The sequence below is a fragment of the Phoxinus phoxinus genome, assembly GCF_949152265.1.
Source record: "Phoxinus phoxinus genome assembly, chromosome: 5".
Lineage (NCBI taxonomy): Eukaryota > Metazoa > Chordata > Actinopteri > Cypriniformes > Leuciscidae > Phoxinus > Phoxinus phoxinus.
In genome coordinates, this window is record NC_136880.1 from 7,565,832 (window position 1) to 7,588,470 (window position 22,639).

Genomic DNA, 22,639 nt, shown 5'->3' on the forward strand with positions numbered 1-22,639 from the left:
CTGTGGTTGGACTTATTTCAGGAGAGGATGAGACTGCTTATAGGGATGAAGTCCAAAGACTGGCGATGTGGTGTTCGGATAATAATCTTAAATTGAACTCCTCAAAAACAAAAGAACTCATAATACATTTCAGGAAAAGCAGTTCGGTCATGACGCCTTTATACATTAATGGGGGTTAGGGTATGGAAATTGTCCCTGTTTTCAGGTTCCTGGGCACATACATTGCTGCAGATCTCTCATGGGCGACCAATACCACCGAAATAGTCAAAAAGGCTCAGAAGAGACTTCATTTCCTGAGAATACTTCGGCAAAATCAACTGCAACGGAAACTTCTGGTATCCTTTTACCGTAGCTCCATAGAGAGTGCACTAACGTACTGCATTTCGGTGTGGTTTGCCAGCTGCTCAGTGCTGCTCTAAAAATGAAAAAAGGAGTAAATGGGTTAAAAAGAAAAAGATTAATGCTTTAAAAACACTTAAAGCCATAAGTATAAGAGGTAACACTTTACAATAAGGTTCATTAGTTAACTTCATTAGTTAACATTATTAACTAATAATGAACTGCACTTATACAGCATTTATTCATCTTTGTTAATATCTTGTTAACATGAGCTAATGCACTGTGAACTAACATGAACAAACAATGAACAGCTTTATTTATATTAACTAACATGAACAAAGATTAATAAATACTGTAACAAATGTATTGCTCATTGTTAGTTCATGTTAGTTAATACATTAACTAATGTTTAATAAATTAACCTTATTGTAAAGTGTTACCGTATAAGAACTCACAACAGTATTAACATTACAAATTTAACATTAAAAATGTAACTTTAAGTTACAGAAAAGCTTACAAATGCATGTCTTCTTTTGGTAACGTTATGTTAGGGAAGAATGTCAGGGAAAAAGAGGTACAGCAGGGAAATGCTAGACGCAGCATTAAATGCTGTAAAGTCAGGAGAAAGTGTGAGGAGTGTCTCAAAGAGATTTGAGATACCGAAGTCTACCCTGTCAGACCACAAGCTGGGGAAATCTGAATGTGGTCCTCATCCAAATAGGGCCCTTACTCTGAAGGAAGAAGAATCTTTGGTCAATTATATTGTTTGGATGGCAGATCATGGTTTTCTCCTAACAAGAACCATTGTCAAGTGTCTAGCCCTGGAAATAATTAAAGAAAGCAGCCAGAAGACTCTGGTCAACCTGGAGACGGGGTTGAGCGAAAACTGGTGGGTCCGCTTCAAAGCTCGTCACCCAGAGCTGACCACCTAAACATCGGACTCCCTTGATAGGGCCAGGGTCCTTGCTGCAACACCTGAGGGAATAGATACATTTTTTAAATTACTCGTAAATATTATTAATCTCCACAGTCTGCATGACAAACCTCATCAGCTGTGGAACTGTGATGAGACGGGATTCGGAGATTAGCCAAAGTCGAAGGTGATCTGCCAGAAGGGAAAGCGCCACATCTATCGGCAGCATACGACCACCAGGGAGCACATCACTGTGCACGTAGCTGCTAGTGCAGCTGGTGAAAGTGTCCCTCCCTTTATCATATATCTTCGCTGCCTTCCTAGTGTGGTGTATGCCTTGGGTGGGCCAGAAAATAGCCTTTACGGCTATGCGGACAAAGGCTACATGACCGCAGAGCTTTTTTTTTAATGGTTGGATCATTTCATCAAGTATACCCCTCCTGCACGCCCTCTAGTCCTTATAATGGACCAGCACGAGACACACTGTGGCCGTCGATTAATAGACGTCTGCAGGGAAAACAGAATAGAAATTCTCCTCTTACCCCCCCCACACAACTCACATGCTGCAACCACTGGACATCAGTGTTTTCAACCCCCTGAAGGGAGTATTTAGCACCCTGGCCAGTCGCATGGGCCTGGTGAGAGGAGACAAGGTGGTGGGCAAAAAGCACTTCTCCTCTGTGCTGAAACATGCCTATGAAAAGGCCGTCACTGCAGCCAACATCAAAGCAGGGTTCCGGAAGGCAGGCATCTATCCTCTATCAAGAGAAGCAATGGACATGACACAGGTTAGGTTCTTCACTGTATTCCCTAAAAATATTCATGTTAATTGTGATATGCAATTAAATATAACAATGTGAAGAATACCAGTTTTTAACTTGAGCACTCTCTATCTAGATAGTAAAGCTCGTGCCCACTGCAGCTGCCGTGCCCACCTCCTTCACTGCAGCCGATGCGCCCACCTCCTTCACTGCAGTGCCTATCTCCTCCACTGCACCTGCTGTGCCCACCTTCTTCACTGCAGCCGATGCGCCCACCTCCTTCACTGCAGTGCCCATCTCCTCCACTGCAGCTGCTGCTCCCTCATCATGTTGTCAAGGTGTGCCCAGCTCCACCACAGCAATGGCTTCTTCCTCCTCTGTTGTGCCCACCTGCTCTACTTCACCCACCTGCTCCGTCTGTCCTACTTGCAACAGAAGTACTAAAAATTACTTGGTGGAAACTGGCCTCATTCCACAATATTTAGCGGACATCCTGGTCACACCCACCTTTGGCCAGAGAGCGGAAGGGATACGGTGTCGGGTGCCACTGCAAGCCCGGGTCATAACGAGTGAGGATTATGTGGCACACCTTGACAACCTGGAGGCCAAAGAGAAAGAAAAAGAAGAACAGAAGAAGAAAAGGAAGGAGGAACAGGAGAAGAACAGGGAAGCCAAAAGGGCTAGACAGGCTAAGGCAGCGAGGGGCCTCTGCAATGGATGATGGCAGCTACTGTTCAATCTGCAAAGGCACCTTGCCACCAGGGTCCAACGCAGAGGTGGATGAGTGGATCCAGTGCGACCTCTGCCAGCTGTGGTTCCACATGGCGTGTGTGGAAGCAGACACTGTCCCTGATGGAGAGTGGCTGTGTCACAAGTGTGGTGTCACTTTATAAATAAATACAGATAGATAACGTTATTATTATCATCATAATATATGTACACACTATAATTTCTGTACATATAAATCATTATAAATTGTTATTGTTAAAATTAAGATGTGTTAATGGGTTAATTTAATGTTATTTGTGTTCATTCTGGGTTTTTTTTATGTTAATTATCAATTTTATGTGGGGAAATTTGTTCTTTTTTGTAATAATTAAATGCGTTCAATAATTCACCAAATTGGCAGAATTGTGTTTATTTACGGTAAATGAATCCTCCACATGGCTTTACATGAGCAGTATTTCTTCCTATAACAATATACTAAGATCTACAGTAGATTAAAAAGTTTGTCGAGACAAACTTTAAGTAACAATATACTAAGATGATTTAAAATTCTTAAATAGATTAACGTTAGAATAAAATGTTATCGACGCCATGTGCTTCACACGAGCAATCGTCGATTAAAAGAGTGTATACCCAGATAGCAGCTGACTCTGGGCCGGATCCGCCTCCAAACCGGCAGATCCGTGTAACAGTCACGCCCGTTTTACTGCCCCGTTCCAGATACGGCCCGCATGTAGTAGAGTTAGGCATGAGCCTCCATCAGTCGGCGGAATCATAATAGTTCTGGCCCGGACTCGTCGGAACAAGCGCGCGAATTGTTTCTTTTTCTTTTTCTTTTTTTTTAACCGGTTCATACCAGAAGTCAGTCGGCGGAATCCAGTTGTTCTGGCCCGGGGCATTCGGAACGAGCGCGCAAACTGTTGGTCTTTCTTTGGATCAATTCGGACTGCAGCTTTTGTGGAAAGAGTTTATAACGTTAAGTTGAACGATGTCAAACAATCAAACAGTTATTGTGCTTGTTTGTAATGCTTGTTAACATCAATTCGGAATGTTTTGACCAGGTTTTAACTTCTTACTTTGGCTAATTGACTGGTCTTTCTTTGGAACAATTCGGACTGCAAGCGTTGTGGAAGAGTTTAACGTTAACGGTAAGTTGAACGATGTCAAACAATCAGTTCAGCTTGTTTGTAATGCTTTAAACATCATTTCGGAATGTTTTGACCGGGTTTTAACTTCTTACGATGGCTAACGTTAATTGAAGAGGCACGTATACGCTTTTTAGCTTAAACTGATAAGCTCATTTACACTAAGGTTTCATTTGTTAACATTAGTTAATATTAATTACCATGAACTAACAATGAACAATACATTAGTTACTGTAGTTACTGTTACCGAAAACAGTTGTGCTGCTTCATATTTTTGTGGAAACAACTAAGTTATACCATTCAAACATTTGTGGTAAGATCAAAAAAGAGATCAAATTAATACTTTTATTCATCAAGGATGTCTTAAATTGATCCAAATTGAGTCAATGACATTTCTAGTGTTACAAAAGATTTATATTTAGTAAATGCTGTTAATTGAGCTTTCTATTTTATCAAACAATCATGAAACAAATTATCACCTTTTCTACAAAAATGTTGTAGAACACAAAGCAACCACAACCGTTTTCAACAATGATGATAATAATAAGAAATGTTACCTGAGTACCAAATCAACATATTAGAATGATTTCTGAAGGATCATGTGATATCTGATTCTTATCAATTTAAATTAATATTTAAATAATTGATGTTTATCCCTTAACTGATCTACATTATAAAATAACTATCAATCAGGACTCAGGAGCTTGGAGGTGTAACTCATTAGTTGGAGGTTGATGTTTATTGCACTTTTTTTTTCTCAACAGGAGCTGTTAGGAAAAACCAGTCTTCTACCAGTGCAGCAGAGAGTGGAATAGATTCTTGCGGCATCCGTTGAATTAATCCGGCCTTTGACCGTGAAGGTGTCCGGAAGGAACGTTCAAGAGCCAAAGAGGCCTTAACTGAGGTAAATTTCAGATAGAAGAAGCACAGTACAGTACAAAACAGCCGTCGGATTATTTATTTAGTGCGACATTTACATGAAGATCTAACAGCTTTCTTCTTGGTCTTTTTGTTTTCCTTTTTAGATGCCTCATGGGAATTAAACAGCACATATGAAGTGGTTTGTCATGGCCTCCGGCCTGTCCTGATTGGTTCTTGAAGTGTTTACGGTTCATTTAAAACTATTTTGGCAACACTTTACAATAAGGTTCATTGGTTACCTTAGTTAACATGAACTAAGAATGAACAATACTTCAGCATTTATTAATCTTAGTTAATATTAATTTCAACATTTACTAATAACATTTTACAAAGATGAATAAATTCTGTAACAAATATTTCACAAACAAATTGTTAGTTCAAATTGCTCATCGTTAGTTCATGTTAGTTAATACATTAACTAATGTTAACTAATTAACCTAATTGTAAAGTGTTACCATTGTTTTGTATGCCTGTTTATCCATTTCTTTGCATATTTCTGCTGCCTCTTTGATCAATGCCACATTTTTTGGGGATAAATAATAATTTCATGAGGCTTATGTCACTACACATGAATACCCATTAAAAAATATTCTTTCAAATATACATTGAGAAAAGTTCTGAGATTGTTTAACTATTTGTGTTTCACTGTTTTAAAGGGAAAGTGCACTGAAAAATGAAAATTTGCTGTTAATTTCTTCCCCCGCAAGCCATCCAATATGTAGGTGACAGTTTTTGTAGGTGTTTTTTTTTTTTTTTACTCTCTAACTGACTGTAGGCATTGACTTGCATTATATGAATCATCATGGACCACAATTTCAGCTAAAAATCTTCTTTACTGTTCAACTGAAGAAAAAGTCACCTAGATCTTGGATGGATTTAGGGTGGCCCAAATTATAGCTTCATAAATTTATTACAGAGATGCCTGTAAATTAACAGAAAACTTTCATTTTCAAGCAAATTATCCCTTTAAGCTTAGTGCATATTATGCAAGTATAGAGTAGAGAGGGATAGTTCACCCAAAAAAGAAGATTCTGTTTATCTATAATTTACCCTCATGTCATTCCAAAACCGTAATAGTTTCATTCATCTTCCGAATCTTTTGATCTTTTCACGTAATTTGAGAGATTTCTGTCGCCTCTGTTGACAGCTATGTCAACAGAGCAACTACTATTTTGATGCTTGAAAAGTTCATAAAGAGATCTGAAAACTAGTCTATGTGAATGATGAGCAGATTGCATTTAGGCTTTTAGTCACATATAACATTGATAAGTGAACATAAACAGAAGCTCAAACGAACCTGCTTGACACGCGACAACAAACCTCTGGTAGCTCAAGAGCTCAAACGTGCTGCGTAACACGAGAATGAACCTTATTGGTTCTTTCACGTCAAGCGAACATGCCAGAGCTTCCGTTTACCACAACTGACGTGTGAGTTAATGAATGTTTATATGTGAATGCAAGCCCAAATTCAATCCGTTCATCATATAACGGGATCGTGTCTCTTCAGAAAAGTTTGGACTAAACCACTCGATTTATATGGATTGGATTTATGATCTCTTTATGAACGTTTTAAGCATCAAAGTGGCTGTTGCGTAGCTGTCAATGGGAGTCAGAAATCCCTCAGATTACATTAAAATATCTTAATTTGTGTTCAAAAGATGAACAAAAGTCTTACGGGTTTGGAACGACATGAGGGTGAGTAATTGATGAGTTTTCATTTTTATGCGAACTATCCCTTTAACGGCAAGTAGAGACTTCAGTGTTTTATATAAACTTTAAGTACTTGTGCAAAAATGATATGCATAGTGGCACTGTTTTGCATTGTTTTGTGTATTTGTTTTAATATGCTAAATAAAAGAAGATGGATCAAAAGATAAAGCCCTTGAATACGTCATATTTACTGTCCAATTATTATTTTTTTAATGCATGATTATTGTGAAGTAGTTGTGAAGTAGTGGCTGTGAGTTAGTGCTAACACTAGTTTATCAGGTGGTATTTTAGTGTAAAAAAAGTGTTCAATACAGTAATTGTCTTTACATCTAAATCAGTACTTTAAACTTTCAAGCATTTCATGTTAAAACCTAACAGAAATAATATTAGTGGCATAAGACCATAAGAATATTAGTGGCATAAGACCATAAGATATTAGATCTTGTATATGAGAAGATTCTTGAAATTCTAGATATGTATATTACTAGTGTGTGTGTGTGTGTGTGTGTGTGTGTGTGTGTGTATACAAAATGAGCTGGCCCTGATCCGGCATGGTTCTGGACCAGATCCAAAACAGAGCTGTACCAGATCTGGCCCACATTTGGGCCAAATCTCCATAAAGAAATCCGGAGCTGGCCCAGTTCTGGTCCAGATGAGGAAGAAACGGATCCGTGCCGGTATTGGCCCGTTGTGCCAAAAGACAACGGCCCGGGTCCGTTGCGCGGATCTGGCAGAGAACTTACGAAGTGTCTGGGCCAGATGATTTTTGCTATCTGGGTAGGCGCTTATAAATAATAAATATACAACATTTGAAGATTAATATAATTATTTAGCCAACTTATAGTTGTTAAAATGTATGCGTTTTATATTAGAAATGACTCCTTCTTACCTGTCCGAAACACAGTGAGTAGAAAATTTCAGCCGTCCAGAACACCGTGAGTCCTCACAGTAATCCGGACACTGCGTCTCCCGGCAGTTTTTTCAAGATTTCTCCAAAATGATTAGTCCAAAAATGTGTCAATCAAACTTTGTAATGTGTGGAAGGCATGTCCCCAGAGACAGACGAGCCAATCAGGTTTATTTTTCTGCATATTGATATCTTACGGGACTTTTTACTGTGCAAAGTGATCCGGAATACAGTGAGTCTACGTCAGTGTAAAAACTTTCAGATTGCTATAAAAGTGGTGAAAATCTAAGATATATATCACTCTGTAAACATTTATTAGATTGTTATTATTATAATTAATCCAGAATGTATGCCTGTTTGCAGTGCACAAAAAACATCTAAATAAATCTGCACATGTCGGTTCAACATACAGATGGTACTCAACCAGAATGCCTATTACCGCCACGCCAGCCACCGTGGCAAAACTACCACGGTAAAAATAATCCAGTCGCATTTCAAAGTCATTCGCGAAATGACCGCCAGGTGGCGCAGAGGGACATTGTGCAAAACAGCAGCTATTGCCGTATTTTGAAATGTAAGCGGGGTTAATGTCAATTAACAGATGAAATAGGCTACTATAGAACATTGTTTAGGACAGAAAAATAGAATCATAATTTAAAAATAGAGACGAGAACAATATAGCCTTTATTTCATATTGTAGCCTACGCCTAGACGTCGGTGGGCGACATAAGCCTATTGCCCGTTGGGAGCAGCGTGATAAAAAATAATAATAATAGGCCTAATAATTATAACAAAAATAACAAACAAAAATGAATTAGGTGCAATGAAGCTGATTATTTGTTTACTACTCTATTGAGGAATGAGACGAATAATGAGCGCTTCTCTGGAGAATAGAGACTGAAGAAACTGGGCATTTCTCAGTGAGTAAATTCATGGCCGAGTGGTAGAACTCACGTATCGATCATTTGGATGACACGGTGTAGCACCATTGTCTTCTCACTTTTGCAAATTGTCTTCTCACTTTTGCAGAAACACTAACGTTCGCTGAAAGCTTTTAGTTGATTCGCTGCCTAGATAAGGTGAGGTATCCTGGGGTTTTTAATTTAATTTATCGTCCCGTAACGATGCTCACAGCGTCTGGGGTCTCTCAAGCCGGACTCCCCGCTATGAAAGTTCCATTCATGTATCGTTCTAAAAGCCGAACGCACACACACAGACATATGTTTTACACCGTGTGAGGTTAAAACAGGTCACACACTATCTCGCACGTCCCACACACACACACCCACACAGTGGGGGGGCGAGTAACAGACACACACACGCAGAGAACTCTAAAAGTGAAGAAAAACGCTTTTGTGAAAATGCAACAATCTGTTTGAAAATACGGTTAACATGTATGCAGAATTTGAAGAAGAACGCACGTTTACTGGATTGAAAACGGCCAATAGATGCGCGTAATACTCAAAAAATCAATATAGTTCTTTTAACATTATCTAAACGATAGCAAATTTGGTATGGTTTTAAATCAGGAAATTAGACGAATTCGAATCTGTTTTGAGAAACAAATTATTATGCATTATTAAACATTTACCGATGTGTAGAATAATGTCAGGATAAACTCTAACCTCTTCCCACGTGCTGAATAGGCGTGCCACACAGACAAAGGAATCTTGGCGCCACAAGAATCCCCACTCGTGATTGGCTCCCAGACTCAGAATGGGCGTGCTCCGGTTTCATTCATATTTTGGAGAAGAGCCAAGAAGCTCAGTTCGTTCTCTCTCATTCACTTCTGCACCACTATTCTAGTTTACCACTCTAGTCTCTGATTCTAGTCTAGACGGCTAGTCTCTTTAACTCTTAGCTTTAACTCCGCTTCAAGAGAGCCTTGCTCTCCGTTTACTTTCCGTTTCTACGACTAAGTCTTTATTTTTACACAAGTTTTAAAGCTACTTCCTTGATCCAGCGTTTTAACGAGCGAAAGCTTAGCGCCTCCACCCTGCGTCAAAACAACCACGTGACGCAACCAGGAAGCCCGCGAGGATCCAAAAGAAACAGCGCTAGCACCAGACGACTTTCCAACGACAAACAGTAGGCTAAATCCAAATCTGGTCTTTGAAACAAAGCTAGTTAAGGTTGTCTGAGAAATCCTCCGGTCTCTTGATTATTGAAAGTATTCCTTAAACTGTGTACTCTCTCTCTCTCTCATCTCTCTCATACCTCTCTCTCTCTCTCTCTCTCTCTCTCTCTCTCCATCTCTTGGTTAATATCGTGTTACTATATATACACGCTACGTAATCGTTTTATAATCATTTGTTTTGTTTATGCATATTGTTATACTCTTGATCGTGTAACCTACGTACTTTTAAAGTGTCTTTTATTAAACTTCATTTTAATCTTCGTCTGAATTTGTGTTTTATGAATCCATAATCTGAAATCCCTGAAAATCAGATCTTCTATGCTACCTTTTAAAAAAACGCTCTACCACACTTTTAAACATTGTATAGTTTACATATTCCAGATCTGATCTCTTGAAGAGTAAGTTGTATCCATTATGGCCATATGGATGTAATTTTGTTTGCCAAGAGCTAGACGGATCGAAGTGTTGAGGTAAATATTATGTGTTATATGCATTAATGGTTGAAAGTTGTATTTCCAAGTACGACTGATTAAGATAATTACTTTCTCTGTATGTATATTATCCGGAGCGATCCTGATACATATTCATATGGTCAAAACGGTATAAGCCCATATTTGGAACCATTTTAGAGCGTATACAAATAATATTCATCAAAACCATGAATATTTAACTTCCCATTTGAGTGCTAATTTCCCCAATTTATACTCAAAGTCAGTGTTGCTACAACGGGTTCGAATCCCGAACAAACATAGACTATTGTACTTTTTATATTAGCCTATTAATGCATGTCATAGCCTATTATTAATGCAGACAATCAAACAAACAAAACATTTTTTTTTATACAGGATAGCCTTTTTTTTTTTGGTTCCTATAAAGAGTTTGTAAAAACATGGGTTTAAGCAAGGTGCGATTTGTCAGGGGGGACGGGGATTTCCTTCTGGTCTAAACATCCCTGCTTCTGCTGAATTATTTTAATCCCCCCTCCCTCCACAGTAATCAATGCTATAAATTACTTCACCAATAGACCATTTAAAATATATCAAATAAAGATATGCAACAGGCACGTTTAAACGACAAACAATAAAATCAGAACCAGTTTCAGTTACGTTCATGGTTCCCTTAATGCATGCACGGCTTTCAAAATGTCACAAAGCGTTTTGAGATTATTTTGAATGAAATATTGAAGTTTATAATTAAGTATTTTGGCACACCACGCCGAGTGGCGCTATCCATTGTTCTAAAGACGGGTTTTAAATTCTGGCATGTTGAATTAGTGTTCGGCAGACGCGGCGGCGCGTTCATTTGGATTTATTTTTCTCATAACAGACAGCTAAAATAACTTAGGCCCTTTAGGCTACTCCGTAGTTTTTTAGTCATACAGATCAGAGTAGAGTAGCCTACATCGTTCAAAACTGTAAACTTTTATTCATATTAGGCTAACAACAAACGTTTATCTGTCGTCTCTGTCTCCGGGAACTGCGCGTCCCAAAAATGAACCGAAAGCCACTTGCCTCCGCTCAGTCACGATAAGAAATCGGCTATGTCTAAAGCCTTTAAATGTCTAAATATTTAATAAGTGTTATCTGATTAGGTAATCCGTATGAAACCGAGAGGTGCAGAGGATCTACTCAAACTATTATGTGAGCGCTTCCCAATGATGAACGAACAAGGGTGAAAATCTCGCTATAATTAAATGTAGTCTAGGCTAAATCACCCTGAATTAAATTGTAAAAACAGATCAGATAATGTATTTGGCGAAATGTTGCGATATTGTTTAATTTAAGTTAATAATTATTCTATAAATGTTATTTAGTTTAACAGCAGCACGAAGCACTGTGGTTCGAGATTTATATATAAAGAAATAATAATAATTCACAAATCGCGCACCCTGGTTGTAAGGATCCAAAGATCCCCGTGGAATTTAACATTGAGTTCAACAAATGAACATGCGTTTAGTATTTAGGTTTTATTTAGGTTTGCTTGGAAAAAGCTGGCCAAACCGAGGTAGCGTTTTATTTCTTCAATTATTGAAATAATTAAATGTTTAGTAATAAACTTTTATGACAGAAATATTAGCCTACTAGCCTACATGTAGCCTAAATAATTAAATTCTTTCATTATCAACACTTTACTAGCCTAATGCTAATGTCTAGAATTAAGTGTGAATTGCGACTTCTCTTTGTTTTAAGTCGGTCTCAAACTCAGATAGCCTGTGGGGGGTTGGGGGTTCAGGAGGTGTTAAATGGTCTGTCTTTCATATGGAGAGTGAGTCTGATGACCAGGCAAAGGCAAAATACTTTTAAAGATAAATCTCTCGATGTGTCCAAATGTAGGCCCTTAAATTATAAATATTGTAGTTTTATGTATTGTATTTAAAGGGGTTTCACACACACTTTCAGTTGAAGTGTTCAATCCATTTGTTTCAACTGGTTTTGTAGAATTTTAAACATGTTTGAGTAGTGTGTGTGTGTCAACAATCTGGCATTATCTAAACATGAACTATCGACGAAACGCGGTCTTGCTAACTAAACGAATGCAAGTGAGCAGCAGATACAGAGCTATTTTATTCGCGATAAACTAAAATAAAAGAGATCCAGCGCGAGAGAGAAACAAAGAAAAACGCATGATCTTAATTTATGTTGCTTTGAACTATTTTGGTTTTGTAGACTAGCCTACTGTTTTAATTGTTTATTTAGCAGCAATTTCTTTGGCAATACAAATTTAAAATGTCGCAAGAATAAGATTCTGTTTCTTACTTAGAAAATAAACTCTAACTAGATGCAACCTTGTTTTAAATACACTTAAGACACTTTATTTAAACCTTGAAATGTCCAGGATCTGGTTCTTCGTCATTTTCATTTTCTGACGCGATCGGCTGACAATCTTCCTTCATCAGTTTTGTCGTCAGTGCAGCGGCTCTACTGGAATGTAGCAAATTTATGTTGTTATGTGCCATTGATAATTAAACAAAACGGTTGACTTCAATAAACAGTTACATATCTAAGCATCAAGAATGGTAAAACATTTAACGCTGTCAGCCAAAGCTAATGAGATTCGATCTCGCATCGCTTGAAGCTTCGTGATGCTCGTGCTGATGCGTTGTCCACAGAGCTCTCATCGGACCACTGTCAAGATCACGTCTTATGCTCTTCCAAACCCTCATTGATGTAGCCTAATATTTTTCTATTGCAATGTTTTGTGTTGAAATTATTTCATCATTTATTAAATTTATTAAATTTAATTTCAGTATTGTGATTATATGAATTTGTTTAACTACATGTTTCACTTGAATTGATCTGCTGGTACCACATTTCAATCACTCTCAATGAGCCGTGGTGCGGCGGCAGATTACGCAATAGAGAGAATAAATTGACACTTTTCAAAGTCTGCAATTGTAGCGCCTCTTAGCGGTCAAAGGCAGCAAATACACACCCGCAATTTTACCGCCACGGGAACGGCGGCGGTAAAAGTATTATTCTGGTTGAGTACCATCTGTACAACTTCAGTGTCCTAAAATGGCATCTGGCGCTAATTTTAGCTAGCTAACATTACCTAGCTTACATAACTCTAGCTCTGTTAGCTTATTTAATAGAGTCAGCTAATATACCTAAACGGCATTTCAGTCATGCTTCTAACGTCTACTAGTAAACCAACACTCTTAGTATCTCATTACAATTTGTATTGTAGAGTTAAATGTTTTTTAACAGTATAATAATTACTTACCAGTAAGCCCAAAGACTGCAGAGACGGCCACCGGACTTTTTAACCGCGAAGCAGAGAGTGCGCCCGCGAATACACGCGCAAATGCGCATGCACGTACCGTTGCAGTGTCATGCCTGCTGTAACCTGACACTTAGGGACCTTCTTAGTTTTATATTTCACAGTTCTTTTTTATTTCAGTGACAAACACATTTTATTTATCTATCTATAAATAACATTTGTCATGTTCTTTTTAGCGCCAAACAATTTCACACGATAAGTAATAATAAATAATAAAAACTGTCCCAAGTTAGCTAATCTGAAAGGTAAAAACTTGGTGTTGTAAGAAAAATCCAATCAACCACACATACACAGGGTGCAAATATATATTTGTATGTTAGATATGTTTTTTGTTTTTTTTTGTTTTGTAATAAACACTCGGCCACCTCTGGCCTATTCTTGCCTTCACCTAATAATAGCAATAATTAAATCAGGTTGTAAAGTGAAATAGAGTTTGTAACTTCCTTCTGCTAAGTAGCAGACATAGCCTAGTAGGCATAAATAAATTATATTCATTGGAGCTTTGGGGGGAAAAGCTGCTCTGTAGTTTAGTGATTGCAGTAGAAACATTTAGCAGTGTAAACAGGCTGTGGCTGGGTGGGTCCTTTGGGCTCTGTGTAAGCACCACCTCACTGATATCACTCAAAATTGGTAACAATCAGTATTCAATTGAAGGCACCATTGTGGGATATTAAAAAGTGCCAAATAATAGGCCTACATTGAGCAATTTTACTAAACAAGAATAAATAAAATATAATCAATTAACATTGTTGATATGTGAATCAGAATATTTACAATATATGCAAGAAAATTTAATTTTAATGAATAATAATAATAATAATGAATTTCAGTTTGTGTTAACAAGGTTTATGATTGACTGCTGAAGATGAATTAAGCAGTCTCACAGCCTAAGGTAAGAAGCTCAAGTCGGCTGTGGAGGCTTATTTTGTTTTTGTGTTAAGACGGATCTTTTAGTACTAGCCTATCCTTTTGTCTGTTAAGAACTTGGCATAGGGATTTTGCTATTTTAAACAGTCAGCTTGTGGCATTTGGCCCATGTCTGGCCCACACAGGACTTGCCATAACACAAGCCCAGCTCATGACATTCGGCCCAGGTCTGGCCCACACAACACTTGCCAAAACCTATTTCAAGCCCGGCTCATGACATTCGGCTCAAGTCTGGCCCACATAACACTTGCTGTGACCTATTCATGCCCGGCTCATGACATTTGGCCCAGGTCTGGCCCACACAACACTTGCTGTGACCTATTCATGCCCGGCTCATGACATTTGGCCCAGGTCTGGCCCACACAACACTTGCTGTGACCTATTCATGCCCGGCTCATGACATTTGGCCCAAGTCTGGCCCACACAACACTTGCCGTAACCTATTTCATGCCCGGCTCATGACATTTGGCCCAAGTCTGGCCCACACAACACTTGCCGTAACCTATTTCAAGCCCAGCTCATGACATTCGGCCCAGGTCTGGCTCACACAACACTTGCTGTGACCTATTCATGCCCGGCTCATGACATTTGGCCCAAGTCTGGCCCACACAACACTTGCCGTAACCTATTTCATGCCCGGCTCATGACATTTGGCCCAAGTCTGGCCCACACAACACTTGCCGTAACCTATTTCATGCCCGGCTCATGACATTTGAGCCACCTTTGGCTCACACAATATTTGCTGTAACACAAGTTAGGTCTGGCTCATGACATTCAGCCCAAGTCTGGCCCACACAACACTTGCCGTAACCTATTTCATGCCCGGTTCATGACATTTGGGCCACCTTTGGGTCACACAATATTTGCCGTAACACAAGTTAGGTCCGGCTCATGACATTCGGCCCAAGTCTCGCCCACACAACACTTGCCGTAACCTATTTCAAGCCCGGCACATGACATTTGGCCCAAGTCTGGCCCACACAACACTTGCCGTAACCTATTTCATGCCCGGCTCATGACATTTGGCCCAAGTCTGGCCCACACAACACTTGCCGTAACCTATTTCATGCCCGGCTCATGACATTTGAGCCACCTTTGGCTCACACAATATTTGCTGTAACACAAGTTAGGTCCGGCTCATGACATTCGGCCCAAGTCTGGCCCACACAAGACTTGCCGTAACCTATTTCATGTCCGGATCATGACATTTGGGCCACCTTTGGGTCACACAATATTTGCCGTAACACAAGTTAGGTCCGGCTCATGACATTCGGCCCAAGTCTGGCCCACACAACACTTGCCGTAACCTATTTCATGCCCGGCTCATGACATTTGGGCCACTTTTGGCCCACACAATATTTGCCATAACACAAGTTAGGTCCGGCTCATGTAATTTGGGCCACATTTGGGTGGCCACTCCGCTAGGGTGCGTCTAGATTTCTAGGCTATTGTATCTGTGCACAATGTCGGAAAAACACTCAAGAGTCTTTGAAGATCCCAGTGAGGTCAGGGGCCATATGGCTGCTGAAATAAGCAGGCCTCTTCTCCGTGAGGCCAGGGTGAGAAATTTTGATAAACTTACACCCACTCCATCAAACATAATCATATATTCTATCAGAAAACAGTATTTTATTTTCATATAGGCTGCAATGGCAATGGAAAGCCATGTCCCTCAATGGAAAGCCATGTCCTTTGGAAAGCCATGTCCCTTGGAAAGCCATGTCCCTTGTCTGATGTGTCATGTTGTCATTGGTTCATTGTTCACAGGTGTCCCTTGTCATTGGTCTTGTGTGTATTTAAGCCCTCATGTTTGCCATGTGTCTGGGTCAAGTATTGTTTCCTGTAGTCCGCTGTTAGTAAGTCTACGTCTATGTCTTGTTTTTTTGAATTTTCATGCCACGCCATGTTTTTGTTTATTGTTTGATTTTGTTATTTAAATAAATACTGGCTCTCAAACTAGCCATCAGTGGATCCTTATTACAGTTGGGTAAGTTACTTAAAAAAGTAACTAGTTATAGTTACTTCTCACAAAAAGTAACTGAGTTATATCATTACGAAAGTAACTATTGCGTTTCCAAAAAAAAAAGAAAAAAGAAAAGTGAAATTGCTTGGATACCCCCAATATTAAATATGTTAAATGAATGAAATGGACACTAAATCAAACAAATTATTATAATAAAATCTACACTAGTTTAATGGACAATGTGAGAAATCTTAAAATATTATCATTACTATAGTGAAACAACAAAACACAATAGGTGGTTTAGAACTTTTAATATTTATTGCACAGATCAAAACTGGCCAACAAATCCCCCCAAAAATATGCTTCTTAAGAAATGTACCAAAATAAATAAATAGTAATAAAAAAATATACATACACATACACTCTTTGTAGTGCAAATTAAAATGATAAAACCTTTACAACTGGTAGACATACTGTATAGCCTACCAAAAGTAAACCGTTTAACTAAAAGTGTTCTCAATATAATAGACTACTGAACAATGTAGCCTACCAACATAAATCATAATAAAATATAATATTTTGGGGGTTTATTTTTATAACCTACAAAAAAAACGTCATCATCAGAGGTTATAGCCAAATTCTAGCCGTGTTTGCCGCACATATTCACAACCGGTCAAACAAAGATGTTTTCTGGAAAAGTTCCCTGCAGGTTATTTTGGAGTTTTATTTTATAACCATGTAAACTAATTAAAATGTTGCAGATGACAAACTATATTATGCTCGGACACACTCGGTCTCTCTCGCGAACTGTCGAGCGTGCTCTCGGACACACTCGGTCTCTCTCACGCGCTGAAGATGTTCGCTTCGCTTTTGTCCAGTCCGGCGCCTCGAAACACACATAAACACACGAGAGAAAAAAGTTTGCAGTTCCTATGGCGGAGAGAGAGCCCAAACGGATGAACACCGCTTCAGTGAACTCAATTATAGTGACGGCGGATTTTATTGTCAGTAACGGTACCTGCGTTGTAACGGAGAAAACAGTAATTAGTTTGATTACTCATTACTGAAAAAAAACGCCGTTAGTAACGCAGTTTATTTATAACGCCGTTATAGGTTCCGAAGTTCAATTGAACAGTGTCTGAGGAAGTCAAATTAAATTCAAATCACTCTATTAATCCCCAAGGGGCAATTAAATGACACAAAGAGCAGCATATTCCACCACACACAGTACATCATCAATAAAATAAATAAGTATAAAAAAATAAGAATAAAATAAAAAGAGGATGAGTGCATCAGTCTATAGCCGCGTTTCCATTACAGATTTGCGCAAATGTTTTGCGCTATTATCTAAATATCGATAAAAAACTATTGCGAAATGACGGCGTTTCCATTAACCGATGTTATGCGACTAAAACGTCCTTTTTTCTCTCGCGATAAGTCATTCCAAATATCACGGCAGCGGACGTTGGTTTATATAATCTCACAGCCACCGCATTAGACATTATTATTATTAATGGAAGGAGACGTACGTGTTATCCAAGCATTAATGGCAGGGAAAGACCCTTATATTCCAAACGAAATATAAGGAGTTTCTGGGTGTTTCACCCTCATTTCTGCTCTGAGGTTTTGATTGTGACATTTCTTTGAAGTTTAAAATCCAGTATTCCTATAGGTTAATTATTGTTTATTTTATGAATTTAATAAAGAACTCTGTCTCCTATTCCAAACGATCCATGTAGGCTGCTTTTGTGTCCATTCGTTTTTTTCCTTTTTAAACCCGTAATTGAAAAACGAAAAATAAACGGTTGTCTTTTTAAAACGCAAAGTTGAACACCACAATTTTAATTTGAACTGGCTACACCAACTGCTGTGCAAAAAAGTAAATATCGACGAATTTTCAGATGTTTGTTTAATGACTTTTTTCCCCTTTATTAAACATGTAAAATATTCACAAATTAATATGGAAAACATGTTGATTTTACTGGTTTTCTAAGGCCAAATTAGAACCTGGAATTGACATTTTCCCGCAGTGCTGAATAAGAAGAGAGCCATTAATATGATTAAACTATTGTTTTCTAACTCGGCTAAAAACATCTCCATCTCCGCTGTTAAGCAGATGCGCTTTTAGAGAGAAATGCACCTTTCATACGGATTACTTAATCAGAACAAAATGTATAGCTTTTGATTCGAATTTGTTCGTTTTAAAGTGGACATTTCAAGCTTTAGATAGGCTATATTTTGTTTCAGTTCTCGCGCTCCAGTTCAGGGAGATCATGAAAACGCGCCTGATTGTTTTATTTTATTTTACAAAAGCACAACATTTTCTTGTTATTGTTTACACAAATAAAAGTAGTTACAAATAATGTATTATTATTTTCTGTATGACCAGAAATTATAGAGTAGGCTATAAGTTGTTTCACTAATAGGAAAATGCAAGTGTTCACGCCCGCGCCTCCGTGCCATGTAGTGCGCGCTCCACACTCCACACATACCCTATTAGATATGCGTCAAAATATTGTGTTTATTTGTGATAATCTCAGCTCTGTATTATTATTGTCTAACCCGTATTATGAATGACATTTGACGAATTGCTTTTTTCCTTTTTTGGATAAAAGCCTCATCTAAATATGTAGCCTAGTAAATGTTATAATGATGATAATTATTATTATTTGCGTACACTGACCCCAAACACACCGCGTCTTCTAAGTCAGGTGACTGTAAATGCGCAAAAACTGTTTCCATTGCAGTTTTGCGAAATACTCCTTTTTCGAATTGGCTGAAAAACCTCCTCATGCGAGCGTAAAAACTTTTTTGCGATAAACGAGAGTTTTTGCGAAATTGACGTGTTTCCATTGAGCGTATTTTCAATTCGCAATTTCAATTTGCGCAATTTGAAGGGTAATGGAAACGCGGCTTATGGCATGTTTTAGTGCAGCCCAAAAATTTGGGGGGCAGACAGGGGCTTCGAGTTTAGTAACAGGACAGCCCTGGGGACAAAGGTCACCTTCCTCCTCTGGTCTTACAAGCTTGACAGCGGAGTCTGCGCCTTGAGGGAAGCCATTCAAACTTAAAAAACACCACATGTGATGGATCACGAAGGATCCTACGGGCAGTCTTCAAGGTTTGCTGTTCACATAAGATGGACAGAGCTCTCAGGGGGTGTCCAATCATTCTGGAACACACCTTAACAATCTGATGTAAGCAGTTCCTGTTTTGAAGATTAATAGAGTAAAACCAACAAGTGAAGGAAAAGGTTATCACATTTTAAATAAATTAGTAGTAAAATGTGGTCAAAATGTCCTTGTTTACATCAAATGATTTTAATTTCCTGAGCAGGTATAGCCGCTGATGGCATTTCTTCAGAATTTCCTGTGTTAGACGAAAACTTCAGCTGGTTTTAATTTCTAATGACCTTGCTAAACTTTTCCTTGATTCATTGTTGTTGATGTCTCACACTTCTTCTCAACGTAACTACATTTAAAGTGGTTTGTGTTTGTATTTTGTTGTTGTAGACAGAACATGTGCATTATATTTAGATTTTTGACAATTATGCACTCAGTGCTTTTGCTTTTGCAGAGGAGTTAATTCTTGCCTAGTTTGGGAAGTGATAGACACTTCTTAATTTCAAACTGGTCTATTATCGGAAGCATATTACATGGTTTGTGATACAATGGTTCGTGATACCATGAGCAAGTCCATATACAGTACATTAAACCAACATTGAATAGACACTGTAGTGTGTGGCTTGGTCAAATCAGATTTTAAGTCATAATTATTGTCGTATCATTCAGTATTAAGTAATTTTGATCTATTCACTCAATCGAAGGGTTGTTTAACAGTTATTTATTTATTTTCAGAAACACGTCTACAGGCTGATACAAGGGCGAAAGCTGCAAGGCCAGTGCTGCTCGATGCTAAACTGTCCGCTGAAAGAGACGTCAACCAAAAATGCCACAGGTGCGGCACTGGAGAGGCAGTAATTAGGTGCCTGGATTGTGTGCCACTGGACATGGAGTTTCTATGTGGAGGATGCGACATGGTACCCTGGTTCTACCAGACTCTTGTACATTTCATTTGTACAGAGAGTCTGGCCTCTCTCCATTGACAAGCGTTAACTTCCTTGAAGGCGGGTCCTCTGTTGAAGTTTAAAACTATTGGATCTGCCCTGAGCCACTCTGGATCTGCCATAACCAATCGCTAACGTTTGGTCGTGACGTATGACGACTCAAACTAGCGCACAACCTCAACGTCATCGTTCGCAGCCACTCCTTCTGTTCGCTGATTGGACCGGTAAAAAATTGACTGGAGAAAACCAAAGAATATACCACAATCCCAGACCTAGTACTGAAGGAAAATTAAAATTGAACAATTTCTGTTGACTAGTAAAGTGATAATGACATATGGTAGAGTTGTCTATTTTGTAGATGTTGGTTTTGAATCACTAGTATGAAAAGTATAGATATACCTTCTCGATTGAGGAAAAATGTAACAACCGCTTTGCATTGCAGTATGTCAGTTGCCATTGCCCGCACATAGGGCAATATGTGAGTGCACCCATGAGATTGAGGTCACCATGAATGGTAAGTTTGGAAAGTCCTGCTTTTTGTTTTGTTGTACCGCTGAAGTTAACAATTGCAATCAAGGTAAAGCTTTTCTCTTGAGAAATATACCAATTACCAAATGTTAATGCCATATCAAATACTACAATGAATGAATAATGGACAGTTGAGTTGGAAAAGTTTAATCTGTGAAACGCGTTTAATGTGTCTCTTTTTTCACAGGACGATATGATTTCTGTTTGCCCCGTAAAGTTTGTCCTACCTGCCTTGTGGAATGGACCCCAGGGGTGAAAGAGCTCCTTAGGTACCGTTACTGGCCAAGCACAACAAACTGCCAGTCACTATATAGTTTTGACGTCTTCGAAGCTTTTGCTCACATTAAAGTATCGGCTCCTTCGATGTCAAGGCATGCCTTTTTAAAGCTACTTGAGCACCGTTCTGTTCAGGCTGGATGGGTAAATCGGCTTGAATCATTGTAACACATAATCATATTACTGTATCTGTAATATTGTAATATTTATTTTTCTATAAATATTGGGGTGGGGGTAAAATACTTAGTTTCAGTCAATCTCATGTTAATCTTGAGTACCTATAGAGTAATAGTGCGTCCTTCATATCTCCAAAAAGTCTTTAGTTTCATCATATTTATAAAATAAAAATACAGCTTTCCGATTCTATCCGGAAAAAGCCGAGGTCCTTGATTCTGGGCGTGGGCGGAGCTATAGAGTCAAGCGGGGATTTCCAGCACAAGAAATAAATCTGATACCGTTGTACTTACATGAATGGGGTGTTTTATCACTGGGATCGCGCCTGGTTTTAATTGCAACCGGTTTGCAAATCCAGCGACGACCTGGGCCTTGTTAATAAAACATTCGTCACTGAAATGACCAGTAGACAAAACCGCACTTGCCACACTCCTTTGCTGTCCCGGAAATACAAACTGCATCCACTGTTCCAGTAACACTGGGTTCTTTGGGAAGCTGAACAAGGTAAACTTTCCCTCACATCCCAAAACACACTTTTTTGGAGACATTCTTGACATCAACCATTCCTATTTAGCGCTGCTGATGATGATTTCCGGTAGTAGCGCGTCGATGAGCGCGGTCTTTCTCTCCTCTGGTCGACGTGTGCGTGAACGCGCTTTTCCGAGAGCAATGCTCATATAAGGAGTTCCACTCTGGTCTACGTCATTAGATCTACGATTGAAAAAAACCAGCCGAAACGTGTTGCAACCCGGAAGTATGATTTTCAGCACAGAAATTCTCTGTTATTCGTTCAAAATAACTTTTCTAACTTTGGCCATTATTAGCATGAGAATCCATCTCTTTAACACTGTAAACAACTCTGAATACATGAAACACCATTGTACCCCCTTTTTAAGAGATATGTTGGACATTCATAATAAATTAGCATTTTTTCCCCCTATGTTTTTACTTCATGAAAATCTATATGGCTTTAGTTGGGGCATATATAACATATATGATTAAAAATACATTAATATAATGCAATTTATATATGTGTTTTTTGCAGCAAATATGTCCCTTACAATATTCTGTTGGAACATGAGAATCACAGGTGTATTTAGCAAACCTTTTCCATATGGGACGGATGGCGCGTTAACAGGCTAGCGAAATTACTAGTGTTGTGCTAGTTATAACGATTTAGATAGAAGCTAGTGTTACATCCTGGGACCGTATTATGTAAAGTGTTTGTGATCTGTATTTTGCTTTGTTAAATATTGTTGTTTTTCTTATGTGCTCTTGTCTGTCCCTCCCTCATTCTGCTTGCCTTGCAGTTAATTGGCCACACCTGATGCTTGTAAGGAGTGTTGCAGAGCTACGCTATAAGAGA

The 22,639-nt window shown here is 38.7% G+C and overlaps 1 protein-coding gene across 1 annotated transcript; it reads right to left on the minus strand.

The window, feature by feature from the left end:
- Positions 1 to 713: 713 nt before the first annotated feature.
- Positions 714 to 2,712, minus strand: LOC306999135 (uncharacterized protein). Its single transcript, XM_079613616.1, has 4 exons — positions 2,188 to 2,712; positions 1,813 to 2,010; positions 1,384 to 1,444; positions 714 to 1,314 (listed from the first exon to the last, which is right to left on the minus strand). Exons 1-3 carry the CDS (start codon positions 2,308 to 2,310, stop codon positions 1,424 to 1,426), a joined length of 342 nt encoding a protein of 113 aa, XP_079469742.1. The 5' UTR covers positions 2,311 to 2,712; the 3' UTR covers positions 714 to 1,314; positions 1,384 to 1,423.
- Positions 2,713 to 22,639: the final 19,927 nt, after the last annotated feature.